The 15,882-nt window shown below is 41.2% G+C and overlaps 1 protein-coding gene across 1 annotated transcript in view; it reads left to right on the top strand.

The window, feature by feature from the left end:
- The first annotated feature begins 7,837 nt into the window (after positions 1-7,837).
- Positions 7,838-15,882, top strand: part of lim2.1 (lens intrinsic membrane protein 2.1) — an 82,646-nt gene continuing 74,601 nt past the window's right edge. Inside the window, 1 exon segment of the mRNA XM_054626435.1 lies at positions 7,838-7,873. Within this exon segment, the coding sequence (XP_054482410.1) occupies positions 7,838-7,873 (36 nt within the window).

Raw genomic sequence — 15,882 nt, 5'->3', positions numbered from 1 at the left:
GCAGGCAACTGTCCCTGGGCCCAAGACGTCCCGGGTTAAACACTTAAAGAGATAGGTATTTCAGGTATTTTGAAGTGGTACTTCTCCATAGTGAGTGTATATAGAGTTGATGGAGTTTGGAGAAACAAACATGAGGGCGGCTGTGGCGTAGTGGAGAGCAAGGTAGTTCTCCAATCAGAGGATCGGTGGTTCGATACCCAGCCTCGGCAGTCGATGTGTCCTTGGGCAAGACGCTTAACCCCAAGTTGCTCCTGAAGGCTTGCCATCGGTGTGGACTGGATGTTGCATGAATGTTAGTTAGAGTCTGATGGTGGCACCTTGCATGGTAGCCTGTCATCAGTGTGTGAATGGGTGAATGATATGTAATATACTACTGACTGTAAGTCGCTTTGGATAAAAGCGTCTGCTAAATGACTGTAATGTAATGTAATGAGTACCAGCACGGGAGCAAAGCAATCTACTGCTGTGGACGCCGTCTCAAGTGTCCCCTCACCTTACCTCATACAAGCCCATTTCTATTCCACTAACTATCCCTTTAAGGTTCGTGCTTTTCAAAAATGTACTACCAAATTGTTAATCATGGTCTGTCCCACTTATTATTACCTTATAAAAACAAACACCACACATCTGAATTCAACACTGATTTTACCATCGTCACTGTTGCAAGCTTCTTCAGCTGAGCAAACGCCAGTGGAAATCACCTGAACCGGGCCGCTCAGCTCATGCTATAGACTATACTGTTATTTATAGACCACAAAGAGATTTGCACAGCTTTGTTTTAAAGAAAATAGCTGGCAGAGAATGTGTCACAGTCGGCCATTTAGCCGGCCTGCTCTTGTGCACACTGCCAAGAACCTTGTGTTGAGTTTTAAAAGTTATATGGCAATCTCTATAACACCAGTGCAATCATTGTGTTTGTGTTTAATATTGTATCGTGCACTTTTCAAATAATATATGTTGTGGTGGATTCTGGGAGATAAAACATTATTATTTTCGTGTGCTGAGGCACTGTCCATGGTGTTGAAAGGTGAACACTGTGAGTTATGTGTGCTTAATGTTGAAATCATTTTCCAAATCCTGCTGAAAAAGGCTATGTTGTGTGCATAAGCGTGTAAATGGGGCATTGCATGAACGTGTGGTAAACTTAAGGGTCCGGTTTGGGGGTTAGAAGATATGTTCTCCCTACCCAAGACTGTTGGGGTTCATTCAATGACATCAATTGGTTGATTTATTGCAGATTTGTATAAGAACTTGCAACAAAAAATGTCTAACCATGTGGCCCTGGTCTTGTAGGGGCCCTGTATCAAACATGTATGGAATATTTGTTTTAAGACCTTAATTATTTGACTATATACTGTGTTCATGGGTAGTCAGTGTCCCCGGTGTAACATAGTGTGTGATTCAGTCCTCAGTACTAGAGCAGGGTCGTCCTTCAATCAGAGGATCCACGGTTCGATCCCCAGCTTGGGTAGTCCATGTCGATGTGTCCTTGGGCAAGACACTTAACCCCAATTTGCTCCTGTAGGCTGTTCCAGTGGTGTATGAACAGGTATGAATGTTAGATAGTCCTGATGGGAAGGTAGCCCTCGCTTGGTAGCCCTGTCATCAGTGTATGAATGGGTGTGAATGAGTGAATGATGACTAATAATGATGTGTTAAAGTGCTTTGAGGGGTCCGGAGACTAAAAAAAGCGTCTATTTACCATTTTAAAGCTTTAGTTTGACAACAGTGAAATCAGAAAGTCAAACTGGGGTCCCTGATCAATCATTCTAGGTACAAATAATGAGTTAAAAAATATTGACAGGAGATTTTTGCGATTTAATAAGCTACATATGGAGATTACATTTCACCTAAAATAGACAAAAATAAATTGGAGAGTGAAAGTGAAGTCAGTGTCCAGGCAGCCAAACACTTTTGACAAAGTAAAATTACCACGACAACAAATCTGAGGGGGTCACCTGTTAATCATCAGTCTATTTAATTTAGTCAAAGTGAAGGGGTAATCTTTTGTCGTCATTCATAAAAAAAAAATGTTTAAAGCCCAACAAACCCATGATATTCATCCTGTAGCTCGCAGCTGAATGCAACAGATTCATGCCAGTCTGTGGGGGGGGCATTCTGGGAAGCGAAGTCAATCACTATCTGGAGTAAAGGTCAATGAGGCAGGTTCAGGGAAAGTGCATCAGAAAGAAACATTCCACTGCTTCATGTTCAGTACACATGAACACATCTTAGCATGGGAGTGTCTATTGCTTTCCAACCGAGAAGTTGGCTTTAACAGCATCTCGTGGCCGATTTACATGACGTCCATTTATCTGCTTTGATGTCACGCAACTGTACACAGGTGGCAATGTCTACCTGCCATTGTCAGCCATCTGCCTGCTCTGCCTGTTCACTCTGCTCCGAGGCTTTGTGAGGACTGTAAATGGGGAGACGGACAAAGATGTTTTTTTTTTACAGCAACAGGTCTGCCTCTTTTTCGCCTTATGATCCCTACTGAGAAGCTGTAGCCCTGCGATAAGAGGAGAACACACTCAGGCCATCAACAATGATCTCAGTGTCTTTAACAAAAGGCTGCATACAACGAGCCCACCACAGCGCCTTACCACCACCACCCCTATCCATCTCTGCTCTCTGAGCTGGTCACCCAATCGCAGTTGTTTGCTCTAAATTTCGATGTAACCGGCTATAATTCTGGTCTTTGGCTGACACAGCTGATGGAGGAGGGACAACGGCACAATACACAGGCTTGCCAGGGTCTCAGCCAAAAAAAATAAAAATAAACACAAGAGTTTGTGCTGCATCCTGGCAACACAGCCAGCACTGTCTTCTCCCAGCCACATACAGAGACAGAGGGAGGGAGGGAGCCCGCTTAGACAATAAGGGTGCCTCATTACCAGTGTTTATCTTAAGCTGGATTAATACTAACAGAAAGAAACACTCTTCTTTTCTTTGTTAGGGAAAGAACATGTGCTTTTTCATTTGGGGCAGTTCAATATCAGGAAGTTCTGCTGTGTTTGTGATGTTTGCCTTTTCTTTTCCTTCTTGAGAAAAAAATAAAAAAAACACTACGCCTACTGATTATTATTAACTGAGTATTTGATTGCTTCCCACCTACACTTCACATGTCGGACTCTGTTCATTCGTTGGGCGTGGAGGATGATCAACTGTTGGGGTTCAGATCCTTCCTGGTTTCAGGAAACCGTCTGCAAGCTACTCGCATATTCCATAAAGTGGCAGAAAGAAACAGGAGGAGCAGCAAAGCAAAGCAGAGCAGGAGGTGCTCTCTGTTTGAGCTGCATGAACTCCACTGCCTCACCTCGCAGAAAACATGAACAAAAATCTGCACGGCTCATTCCGGGGAAAACGGTTCTCTGTACCGCTGATTTTATTGAAGTGTGTCAATTCTTCCATGGTTGTTCATTCAGCTGCCAAACATATTATATGATAGAAAATGACGCAAGACTGCATTCAGTGAAAGGCCTTGAAATATGCTCACCTATTTTTTCATTACACATGATGACGACAAAAGACAGCGTGACACTGTGCTGAACCCCATAAGATTGTGTCCTGGAAATTATTGATATGTTTTTTTGGGGGTTGTTTTTTTTTTTAACTACTCCGCAAAATACGTCAACAGGAAGCTGAACAGCTCTTCATTTTGGACAAAGCCTCCCACCCTCCAGTGAGCTGACACAGCCCCACAGCAATTTTAGCCCACGGCTCATCCCCTCGAGGTGCTCTGAGAAGCGCTCCAAGCACTTATTCGTGTCGACTGCCATCCAGATGCACGGCGCTTCCTGCCACAGTGGCTCCGGCTCTCAGCCAACTAGTAGAGCGACTCTCACTGTCTCCATCAATCGCTCCGGATTGTTTTTCCTCTGCTCCTGTGATCTCCTGCTCTCTACGTCGACTCCACCTGCCTACTTCTGACCTGCAGGCTTGCACATCTGTATACGAGCCAAGATATCAATATTTCTCTCATAAACTCTTATGAAGTGCATGCATGAAATAGCCCCTCAGTCCTGCATGTTAAAACAATAAAGACAGCATACTTGTCAAGTAATCATATGTTGATAAAAAAAAAGGGGTTTAAATTGGATAAAAGAAATATAATGATGACTTTGTAACATGATTAGGGTTTGGTTCTGATAGCTGGTTCCGTTCTGGATCAGATTCCTATTTAGAAAATGAGCTGGAACCAGAGTTCTAATGCTAAAGCATCTACCAACATCTCTCTTCATCTTTTAAATAGCAAAGATTAATAAATAAGATTAATCATTTACAATACAAAATATAATACAATATCAAATATTTATATAATGTTAGCAAGCATTTCCTTTTTTTCCCCCTCACTGCTGACCGTCGCTTTCGGCAGAAATTGCTTTTATAACATCAATAAATGTGCCTATGAAGCCAAAACTACACGTTTGGTCTGGTTAATGTAGTCTCTGCAAGCTGGAGTCTGTACTTGGTCAGAGATAGTTTGTTTGCAAAAGAAACCTCAGTCCAGGTGAACCATCTACTGAATTAAGTCACCACTAAAGACCCACATCTTTCTGCCTTCAGATGCAGAAGCTGATTACAGGTCTGGATTAAATCTGTGAATACTTGTAAGCGGTTCTGAGCAATTTTATTTTCGACACCCGGAATCTTTTTAGTTTTCTGTAGAGCCTAGAAACTACCAGTAACACAGTTGAAAACATGGCTACTGCTAGCAGCCCGGCTACTAAAGAAAAGCAAGAAACAACTTTAAATCCGTCTGAACTAGAAACCCTGATCTCATTGCTACAATGAAGGCAGAGTAAAACGCCGGTAGTAAGTAATGATAGGTATGCAGGTTTTCTTTCTGATCTAGCTTAGTAGAAAGAAGGTTTTTCTCACCCTCCCTCTTCCAGTCTGTGCTTCATCAGACAACAGGGCTTTTTATAGCGTTTCCACAGTTTACGTTAACATTACAACGGTTGTTCCACTGTCCACCATTCCCTAACCTGGGGATATATGCAGTAAAATACTTTCTTGAGTTATCCTCTCGGCAAAATGCTCTCTGGTGATGCGGTTTATGTTTATATATGTATGTATATTATTATTTTATTACCTCCATAAGTATAGATTCAACTCCAGTAACTCCTCATCCTTTGTGCCGTAACAGGGGCCTTCGTTTTCCCAGGACACCGTGACGACAGACTATCAGAGAGGAAGTGAAGCTTAGAGGGAACCAATCCAAACGCTGATGGTGTCATTATTCTACACCCATGACGTTGTGAAATCTTACTTCATAATAAGTTAAAGCTAAAAAACTTGACTAGTACAACTTTGTCAGTACTTGCAAACCATGAAAACGTTTTTCGGGTCCTTAAGGGATTTATAAGTGTTGAGTTGATGAGCAGATTCAATGCTGGACACAGATAAAAGCCCTTTATTGTGAGAGCTATGCGCTCATATACACCCTGCTCACCTGTAAATATGCCTTTTATTCATTCATTATCCTCCATATTTTCTTTTGTTCCGTTTATTTTTTTATCTTATCAACAATGCTGGATATCTGCCTGGTCTTCATCTGGTCCCTGTCTGTTGCTGCAATGACCCAATTTCCCCATGGGAACCGTTTAAGTTTCATCTAATCTAACATATCTGATTCTGCAGGAGATCTGTAGATATGCAAATGACTTGAGCACAATTTTGGTTCCGTCTGGAAAATGTATGGGACTTGAAATGCAATTTTTTTTTTTCCCCAGGTGCAGCAATGTGACCCAAAACCAAAACGCCATCCCCCAGGCTTCCTGTTTTAGCAGGAATGTGTGTATTTTTCCAAAAGGTTGTCTGCAGACGTTCTCTTTCACTTCTTTTTCTAGCCTGCAAAATAATGACCGTACTACTTTGCTACATATAATGATGTATGGTACATTATGGTATAACAGTGACAGGTTGTGCTCATTAAGTGGGGTTAAAACAAGTTCTCTCTGGTCCACTAAACCACACACGGTGAGTTTCTTGAATAAGTCCATCTCTTTCTTACCACCGACACATCTAAAATACATAATTAGGTTGAAAAGTGCAAAGAGTCTGCGCCCCAGTTGTTTCAGAATTATGTTATGCTAAAACTGTGTGCAACATAACATCATAGTTTCAGTACAGCAGCTCATGTGGCCAGTCATTCAGAAAAGCTCAGGGCTATATTTGTTGAGAGAAATAAAAAAAATAAAAAAAACTTTGACATTGGTCAAAAGCAGAATTTTGAAATCAGCAAACATACCATCATTATCAAGGATTTAAAGCTGTGACCTTTACTCTACTTTAGAAATTCACTGTCTCCATCAATCGCTCCGGATTGTTTTGCTCTGCTCCTGTGATCTCCTGCTCTCTACGTCGACTCCACCTGCCTACTTCTGACCTGCAGGCTGCACATCTGTATACGAGCCAAGATATCAATATTTCTCTCATAAACTCTTATGAAGTGCATGCATGAAATAGCCCCTCAGTCCTGCATGTTAAAACAATAAAGACAGCATACTTGTCAAGTAATCATATGTTGATAAAAAAAAAAGGGGTTTAAATTGGATAAAAGAAAAATAATGATGACTTTGTAACATGATTAGGGTTTGGTTCTGATAGCTGGTTCCGTTCTGGATCAGATTCCTATTTAGAAAATGAGCTGGAACCAGAGTTCATATTTTTAAAAACACATTTTCAGCTCCCTACGCTAAAAATAAATGCTGCTTGATTTTTGTGTAAAGGAGTTTGACCTGTCACACACTGGCAAGGACCACGGTTGTGGAGGGCATACTTTTGTTGAGAGCAAAGGGGCTGCTGGCCAAATAAAACAGTGAGGTTTGGAGAGCTGATGAGGGCAAAACACCCGGCCTCCTTCCTACATCCACCCGTTTATTTATTGAACTTCAAAAAGGTCATTATGAGAGGACAAGGAGGATTAGCATTTGTCCTCTTGTCTCTGCTTTATTGTACACTGGTGATGGAGCCGCATTGAGAACAGGCTACAGGTTTAAGTAGGATTCACAATATGGTGATTATAAAAAAAAAAGGTTCAGTTTTCCATTTCCTTAGTTGGCCTTCATCATGACCTCCATCCAAACACAATGTACTTATTGGATTGGATTTCTCCTGTCAGGTGTAAACAAGGTCACAGAAGCTGGAGAGCTTCACTGCTCTGCGATCCGGCAGCAAAGCCCTCTTGCCTGCCCGGAGAATACACGGCTTAACTTGGATGACCTGACCGCGCCGTCAATGTGGATTAAGAACTAATACTTAATCAACTTTGCAGCAAAGACCTCTCGTCCGTGAGATTTACCAGGGGCGCAAAAAAAAAAAAAAAAAAAAAAAAAAAAAAGACAAGATGCTCCATTTGAATTGCAAGTTATTTCAAATAAAGAGCATCAACATTTTTTTTTTTTTTTTTTTTTTTTTCAATTGCATAAAAACGCACAAGCGCGGCAGAAGTGATGGTGCTGAGAATGCCCATGTCAGGATTAAACTTCCAGAGAAACGTCTGCAGCCTGGTGAAGTCTGAGTGGTGTAAAAATACATCCAGAACAACTACTTGGATACTTAGAGAGTCAAGCTCCTGTCACCGAGACAGATGAACTGCTGCTTCGCTAATCGCTTCATTTAAGCTGCGGCTTACATGACAAGCATCTCGGTGTCTGACCGCGACCCGGCGCGGAGGACTTAATGGGCTAAATTGACAAAAACAGTCCCAGTCAAACAGAGTCGGACACGGCGAGGAACAAGTGCGAAGGAGCACAGAATCCATCACTTACCTTGCTCCATCAGCAGGACGGTCATCCCGACCAGCAGAGCCCAGTACAGAGGGTTGTTCATGGTTCTGGATCTGCTGTGTGGCGCCGTCTGGGAGGTAATAGCCTTGCGAGTCTCTGAAAATCCCGAAAGTGCTTTTCTTCAAGTCCCCGGTTCTCCTGTGTGACCGTAAAGCATCCACCAACGCAGCGCGCAACCAAGTCCCTCCTTCAGCTGAGAGGTTATTGGCAGCGGTGCAGGAGCGAAGCCGGCGGCTATGACAAGCACCACGTCCGGTTCACTGTTTCAAAGTAAAAGACGCCTACCGGTGCTTCAATGGTGGCGCCTTTATTTTGAAGAAGAAACCGACTTACTTTCTGTCGTTACCCGGTTGTATGTAGCCAGCTTAAAGTGTCTATTAGCGCCGACTTCTGCCGTCCGCAGTCCACGTGTGTTTAACCAATTAAATAAGGGCGTTTATCTTTATTAAAAGATAGAGGGGAAAAAGTTAGCCCAAGGGAACGCAAAAAAGAATGTAGGATGAGTCATAATATAGAAACTATCTCAAAATAATTAGTATCTTAAAATGATGTCTTAGTATCTTATGACTTAATATCTCATAATCATAACCTAGTATCTCAAACTAATGACTAAGTATCTTAAAATAATGACTTAGTATGTCATAATAACTTAGTATCTCATAATAATGTATTTCCTATAATAACTTAGTATATCAAAATAATAACTTAGAATCACAATAATAACTTAGTATCTCAAAATGACTTAGTATCTCATAATAATGTATTTCCTATAATAACTTAGTATCTCGAAATAATAACTTAGTATCTCATATTTACCTAGTATCTCAAAAATAATGACTTAGTGTCTCAAAATATTAAGTCAGTAACTGAAAATAATGAGAAACCATCTCAACATAATGACTTAGTTTCTCAAAATGATGACATAGCTTCTAAAAATAATGAGAAAATGTCCCAATATTTTGACTTAAGCTCTTCATCCATCTATGAATATATCTCACATGCTTCTTAAGTCAGATAGACGGACAACCCAAAAACATATTGCCTCTGGCCACAGCTGTCACCAGCATGGAGGCAAAATAAAAACATGACAGATCAAAAACGTATTCAGTGGGGGTGATCCCGATTAATCGACTATTCGACTGGAGGAGCCTAATCTGACTGCCAATCTCACAGTGATGGTAAAATGGGGTTATAAAACCAAGCATCATTCATCATCATCATCAACATAAAGCTGCTGTTCCAAAATCAAAGAATACATTTATTAAACAGAGCACTTACACAAGAACTAACACCAGAGCTCAAGATACATTATTACTTTTTGAACTATCCATCAAATCAGCAGGGGGAGGTGCTAGAAACTGATGTTATGTACGCATGAGATGCGCGCAGTTAAATTGAAGTAACCGTTATTATGAGTTGAGTTTTATTCGGTTAAGCCAAGTTAACTGTTTGTTTGTTTTCTTTATATACAGTATATATTGTTTACTTTTGTAAATAAACACCTTTTGTTCTCTGGAGAAAGTTTCTCAAGTCTGCCTCCTACCACTTTCCTAGCCACTCCGGTCAGGCTTCCTCACACAGTACTGTAGTATTTTTAACAATAATCAACTGTTGTTGGAGATTACAGTAAGTACACTGTAGAATTACAGTTGAATGTTGGAAGCTGTAGCTGCCAGTAGTTTACTATAATTTAACAAATTTGGTACAGTGTATAATTCAGGGATCTGACATTGAGGAGACTACTAGCATTCCTGGGAAAGATGGAGTCCGTCTGGTTTGAAAGGTGAAGCCTATTTCAAAAGGCAGCAAAATGATCAACAAAGAGGAGATCTCTGTTCATACAGTAAACAATTTTTTTGCAACGTTGCTTTATGGGACATGCAGTTTTCGATTCGTACAAATCACTGTGGCAAACATGCTAATCAAAATGATTGTAGGTGAACACAAAGGTCACACTGCACTGAACTATGCCAATGATTGGGCAGGATGAAGAGTGGTGATGGATCTGATCCGTTATTCCGGTCAACCAGATAGGTGAGAGTGGACTTTTCTCACACTAAATTGTATCGATAGCGGAATGTTTTAAAGAAGATCAGAGTATTATACTGATTTTAAAAAAAGCAGTGAGATGGAAACAACTTTGCAATAAAAAACCTTACAAATCAAAGAAAAATAACCAACTAACTTGGCTATTTTGCAGCCCTGAACTCACATCCTGGCACTGAATTGATGATTATTAAATTATCTTTCATGTTCATGCCCTGATGAGTACAGGACATCAACTGAATAAAAGTTGAGTGAATGGATGACATGAATATATCTATGTATAGGCAGTTCAGATCACAGCACCACTGGGATCGAGTGACGTCATCAGCTTTCATCCTCTCTGTGATGGTTGTCTCTGCTCAGGTATTTGCCTCCCACTCTGCTTTACGTCTCCTTTGTCTTCATCTCTGAAAGATAGTTTATATAAGTGGAGGAATCTAAATATGCATGTTTACTGAGAGGCAGCGGGGTTATGATCATCTTTCTGTGATATTTCCTCAATTCTCTCTCTCATACTGTATTCTTGCTGTATCATTATATGTAATTGGCTGTGTTTTTGTTCTTTTGATAATAATATGGCACACATTGCATGTTTAGCTGTGAGGGAATTTGGACACTAAAGGTTCCCTCTATGGTTTGTCTCAGAAGAATTTCTGTGACGTTTCATTCAGGTTCGGTGCTGCTGAGTGCAGTCGTGAAAAGTTTAAGTAGAGCTGTGATGTCCTTCTATATTCTACCTTTTGTCTTGTGCTTCCTTTTTCTTCCTCTGTGTTTATTTTAGGTAGACAGTGTCACATCTTTTTTCTGTTCGCTCATTGGTTCAACCTAGAAAAAAAGAGACATGCTCTTGCGATCAGAACAAATATAAAGTATTAGATGATCAAGTACTTTAAAACAGGGAGCTACTGTAAGCGGACAAGAGTATCATGACCCCCCCGTCCCATCAGCTCTAATGTACTCTTCACCATATCCTCTGAGGCGTTTACAGGAGCATTGTTCTATGACAGCACATACACTCACAGAATCCAGACCAGTGACATGTCGCTGAGACATGTCACTCTGGCTGGTTAACGTAATGTGTTGTATCTCTGTTATGCTGCTCATTCTGTACACATGACATCTATTGCATTCTGTCCATCCTGGGAGAAGGATCCCTCCTCTGTCGTTCTCCCATAGGTTTCTTCCTTTTTTCTCCCTGTTAAAGGGGTTTTTTAGGGGAGTTTTTCCTGTGCCGATGTGAGGGAAGGACAGAGGATGTTGCATGTGCACAGATTGTAAAGCCCTGTAATTTGTGATTCTGGGCTATACAAAATAAACTGAATTGAATTGAATTAACCCATTCAATATTTTATTGTATTAATGAATGCCTTTTGTACCAAACTGTCACCAAATTTTCAGCAAGGACAGAAATGAACCACAACACCTCCAGGTCATAAGTGAGTGAGTACTGAAGGAGGACAACGTCACTGTTCTACTCCTGCTCCTGCCTACATGATTTGAGGAGCACTTTATTTTGGTAAAACAATGAGTATTGGATCAAACTGAGCATACAAACAAATTAAGTTATTGTTTTGTATTTAGTTATTTTATTACCATTTATTCTTTTATTTATTATGAATAATACTAGTTATTATAGGAACGCTATATCGATGCCACAAGAGATGATTAACAATGTGGACAGAAAATATGTGTCAATACTTTGCACATTGATGCTGATCGTATAGACTGTATAAAAGAAGTGGACGTAGTCATCATGCTGTATTGAAGAAGACTTAAAACTAGTGATTTAGACCATAACCTAATGTTTACAATGTTTACTGAGGGAATATATCAATTTAGAAATAGTGTCATTTTCTCATAGACTTCTATAAAGCCAGAGGAGTCGCCCCCTGATGGACAATAAAGAGAATGCAGGTTTGAGACACTTCAGCATCACTCTTCAGAAGCGGAGCTCATTAACCTTGATGTATTGATTGAGTTACAGAGTTATAGAATCGACGAAATGTAATGGAGGATTTAAAACACTTCAGTCTTAGGCTTTGTGGAATGAACTCCCCACTGACGTCAGGACAGCAGAGTCGCTGCCCATCTTTTGGCGCAGGCTGAAAACTCACCTCTTCAAGAAGTACTACCCTGAGCCTTCCGCTTAGCACTTATTGTATTCGTATTAGTTTGCTGCACTTATTGTATTCGTATTAGTTTGCTGCACTTATTGTATTCGTAGTAATTTGCCTCTGCACTATACTTTTGCTCTGGTTTATGCTCTTAGATGCTTGTTTAAGAAAGGAGATGTACTTATGTTTTCTGGTGACTAGTAGTTCTCTTGAATACCTATGTTGAATACACTTATTGTAAGTCGCTTTGGATAAAAGCGTCTGCTAAATGACTGTAATGTAATGTAATGTAATGCTTTAATGCATCACAGTATATAACTGTACAAGTCTTTATACTAGGTATCTTAATTTGAATGGAGCTTGCTCCTACCCATTTCACTCTGCTCTCATGATTGAGCACCAGCGTCTCACTGTGGATACATGATAGTGATTGTTGCAGAGGAAGAATCAGTCCAACACAGGAACTTGGCTGGTGCGGGTGTGCAGAGCAGCTCTGCTGCAGCAGGGGAGCAGCCACATCCACCAACAGATGTCATCTACACTTATATCACTTGCTCGACTACATTCTGCTGTAAGTTAGTGATACTTTATCGCCATTCATCCGATTAAGAACTCTGAGCATAAAGTTGACTTTTTCTGCCTATTTTAAAATTTTCCTTTAATAGTGTTTATCATTGGAGATTAGAGGGCCGATGCAGGAATTAATTTCAGAGACAAACTTATTAGGTGAAGTGAGGAGAACCTTGGTTTTGTCTGAATTTAGCTGAAGGAAGTTGAGTGACATCCAATCCCTTATAGCAGCCATACAGTTATGGAGGGTACCAATATTACTCCTATCATTTGGCTTGACTGAAAAATACAGCTGCATGTCATCAGCATAGCAATGGTGGGAGATGCAATTGAACTGGCTAACCAGGTTTCCCAAAGGTAACATATAAAGTGAGAAAAGGAAGGACCCAGGATAGAACCTTGCGGAACTCCACAATGTATAGAGGCGGTTGAGGACACAAAGTTGTCTATGACAACCCGAAACTTCCTATTGGACAGATAGGACAAGAACCAAGTGAGAGCAGAGCCCGAGATACCTACCCACTTATTATGACGTTCAACCAAAATGCGGTGATCAATAGTATCAAAAGCAGCTGTTAGGTCAAGCAGGACCAGGATTGAATGTTCACCATTGTCAGCCCGCATAAGGATGTCATTTGTCACTCTTAGTAGTGCTGTTTCTGTACTGTGTTGGTGGCGAAAGCCCGATTGGAATTTGTTAAAATTGTTGTGACCTTCAATGACCTCAAGGAGCTGCTGTGCAATCATTTTTTCAAGAATTTTGGAGATAAAAGGTAATTTGGAGATAGGTCTGTAGTTATTTGGTTGGGTTGGATCAAGGGCAGGTTTTTTTAAAATAGGTTGGACGCTTGCCATCTTAAAACCGTCAGGAAAACAGCCAGAGGTGAGAGAGAGATTAATAATGGAGAGTAGGCTTGGGCCCAGGGTAGGCAGGACCTCTTTAAGGAATTTGGGGGGGATTACATCTAAAGGGCAAGAGGACAGGTGCATATGGGATACTGTATAATTTAGATTGTCCAGTGAGATCGGGGAGAAATCAGACAAAAGGGTAGGACAGTGAAATGATGAATCAGAGGAGACTGTAGCCATGTTAAAATTGTATCAAATGTTGTTGATTTCGTCAACAAAGGAAGACAAGAAATGTTCTCAATCTAATGGGGAGGAGGCAGATACAGAATGATGGCCAAGATCTACAAGGCGGTCAATGGTTTTAAACAGGAACCTAGGATTATGTATGTTTTCGTTAATTAGGTCTGTAAAGTAGGTAACTCTAGCTTAGCCATCATCCTCCTGTCTCCCACCACTTCCACTGTATCTAGTGGACATCCCAGAGACACAGTTGGCCTTCTTGATCAGTCTGTGCAGTCTCGTCCTGTCGGCTGTCGAGATGCTGCTGCCCCAATAGACCACTCCATAAAAGATGGCTCATGCCACCACAGAGTCGAGTACAGTGCGTTAGTGTTGTCTGTCCAGTCCAGTTTATTGTCCACGTGAACACCCAGATACTCATAAGATCTCTCCATCTCGATATCCGTTCCCTGGATGTTCACTGGTACGGAGGAGAGTGTTTACCCTGGCGGAAGTCAACCACCAGCTCTTTGGTTTTCCCAGAGTTGATCTGGAGGCGGTTCCGCTGGCACCATCCTATAAAGTCTTGGTTCAGTTCTCTGTATTCCCTGTCATCACCGGCCGAAATGAGGCCGACGATTGCAGATTTGTCAGATAACTTTTGCAGGTGGCAGTTAGCAGAGTTGTGTGTGTAGTCCGAGGTGTATAAGGTAAAGAGGAAGGGAGCCAGAACGGTTAAATCTACAGGGGTACAGACGATGGGGGTGGCAGCAGCAGGGAGGACTGGATAGGGGGAGGGGTGGATGACTGATCAAATCTGTTAAAGAATAAATTCAGATCATTCACCCACTTTTAGTCCCCCACATGCTGTTGGTTGGGTCCCTTGTGGCCAGACATTGCCTTGACGCCATTCCAGACCCCGTTCTGCTGCAACTGATCCTCCATTTTCGTCCTGTAGTGTTTTTTCCCTTCCCTGATTCTCCTCCTCAGCTCCCTCTGCACAGTCTTTAGTCCTCTTTGTTTCCTGACCTAACTGCCTTCTTCTTCTCCTTGAGGAGGGCCTTTATATCAGGACTGATCCAGGGTTTGCTGTTTGAAAACACCAAAATCACGTCTCATTGTATTATAGACACTTTTACAGTTTGTAAATCATGATGTAACTTGTCAAGTATTCAAGGACATTAACCACCAAAGATCGCTGATGCAACCTTAAAAACTTGACTTTCCTGATCCATGTGCTATTAGTGAGTTGGTAGAATATATTAGCAAGTAACCCAGTGGCCACCTCTGATAGAGAAACCTAGTTTGTAACGTTACACCAGAGGGAAATTACGAGATGCTTCAACTCTTCATGATCCAACTCTGTTTTATGTGTTCATGTACAGAACGTCAAACACCATGACACAGACTCAGAGATTTGACTTTGTTCCGTTTTAACACCAGCGTGTCTGATCAGTCCGGTAGGACTTATCTTTGTTCATAATCTACATAAATTACTAGACGCATTCGGATGAAAGTCACAAGTTAACGTGGTCACTCGTATCGGAATTCTTAACAACTTGAGTCGCTTTTGGAATATTGCTTCTGACAACCAAAACATGCAACAACCAGACATTTTTAAACAGGTAAGTTTCATTTAATATTTAAAGCTCACTAGTTCGTCTGGATGGCAGAACACCACTTCTGATGCCAACTTCCACACACGTATTTTTGATGACGTATAAGGGTCTATAGATCGCAGTGCAGTGTTTTGGCGTCTGACTGTTGCAAAAGTCCAGCAGAGTTACCGTTGACTTAACGACACTGATAAACAATCATATAAACCTTTGCAGGATGCATTATGGCCACACTCCAGGCAGTAAAATCCGTACTTATTGCTCCTTCAAAATTACTTTTTGATTTCGATTTTTTTAACTGCCATAAAACATGTGGACTTGATGTGAGCTAACTCAGTTAACAGGACAGTCCACCATGGTAGCCCCTTCCTCCACACAATGTAATACTACCTAGGACAGTGGTTCTTAACCTTATTGGAGGTACTGAACCCTGCGAGCTTCATCAGTGCATTCACCGAATCCTTCGTAATTGGAAAAATAAAATATGATTTCTTCACTCGCAAGATTTCTGACAGAGGAAAGAATTATCAGAAGAGCTGTCCAAGAGCCAAGGACCACTTGTGGAGAGCTTCAGAAAGACCTGGAATTAGCAGGTACAATTGTTTCAAAGAAAACAATAAGTAATGCACTCAACCGCCGTGGCCTGTATGCACGCTCACCACGCAAGACTCC

This window comes from Anoplopoma fimbria, chromosome 24, assembly GCF_027596085.1.
Source record: "Anoplopoma fimbria isolate UVic2021 breed Golden Eagle Sablefish chromosome 24, Afim_UVic_2022, whole genome shotgun sequence".
Lineage (NCBI taxonomy): Eukaryota > Metazoa > Chordata > Actinopteri > Perciformes > Anoplopomatidae > Anoplopoma > Anoplopoma fimbria.
The sequence above is the reverse complement of the archived record's forward strand: the minus strand, read 5'-3'. Positions and strand labels throughout refer to the sequence as shown.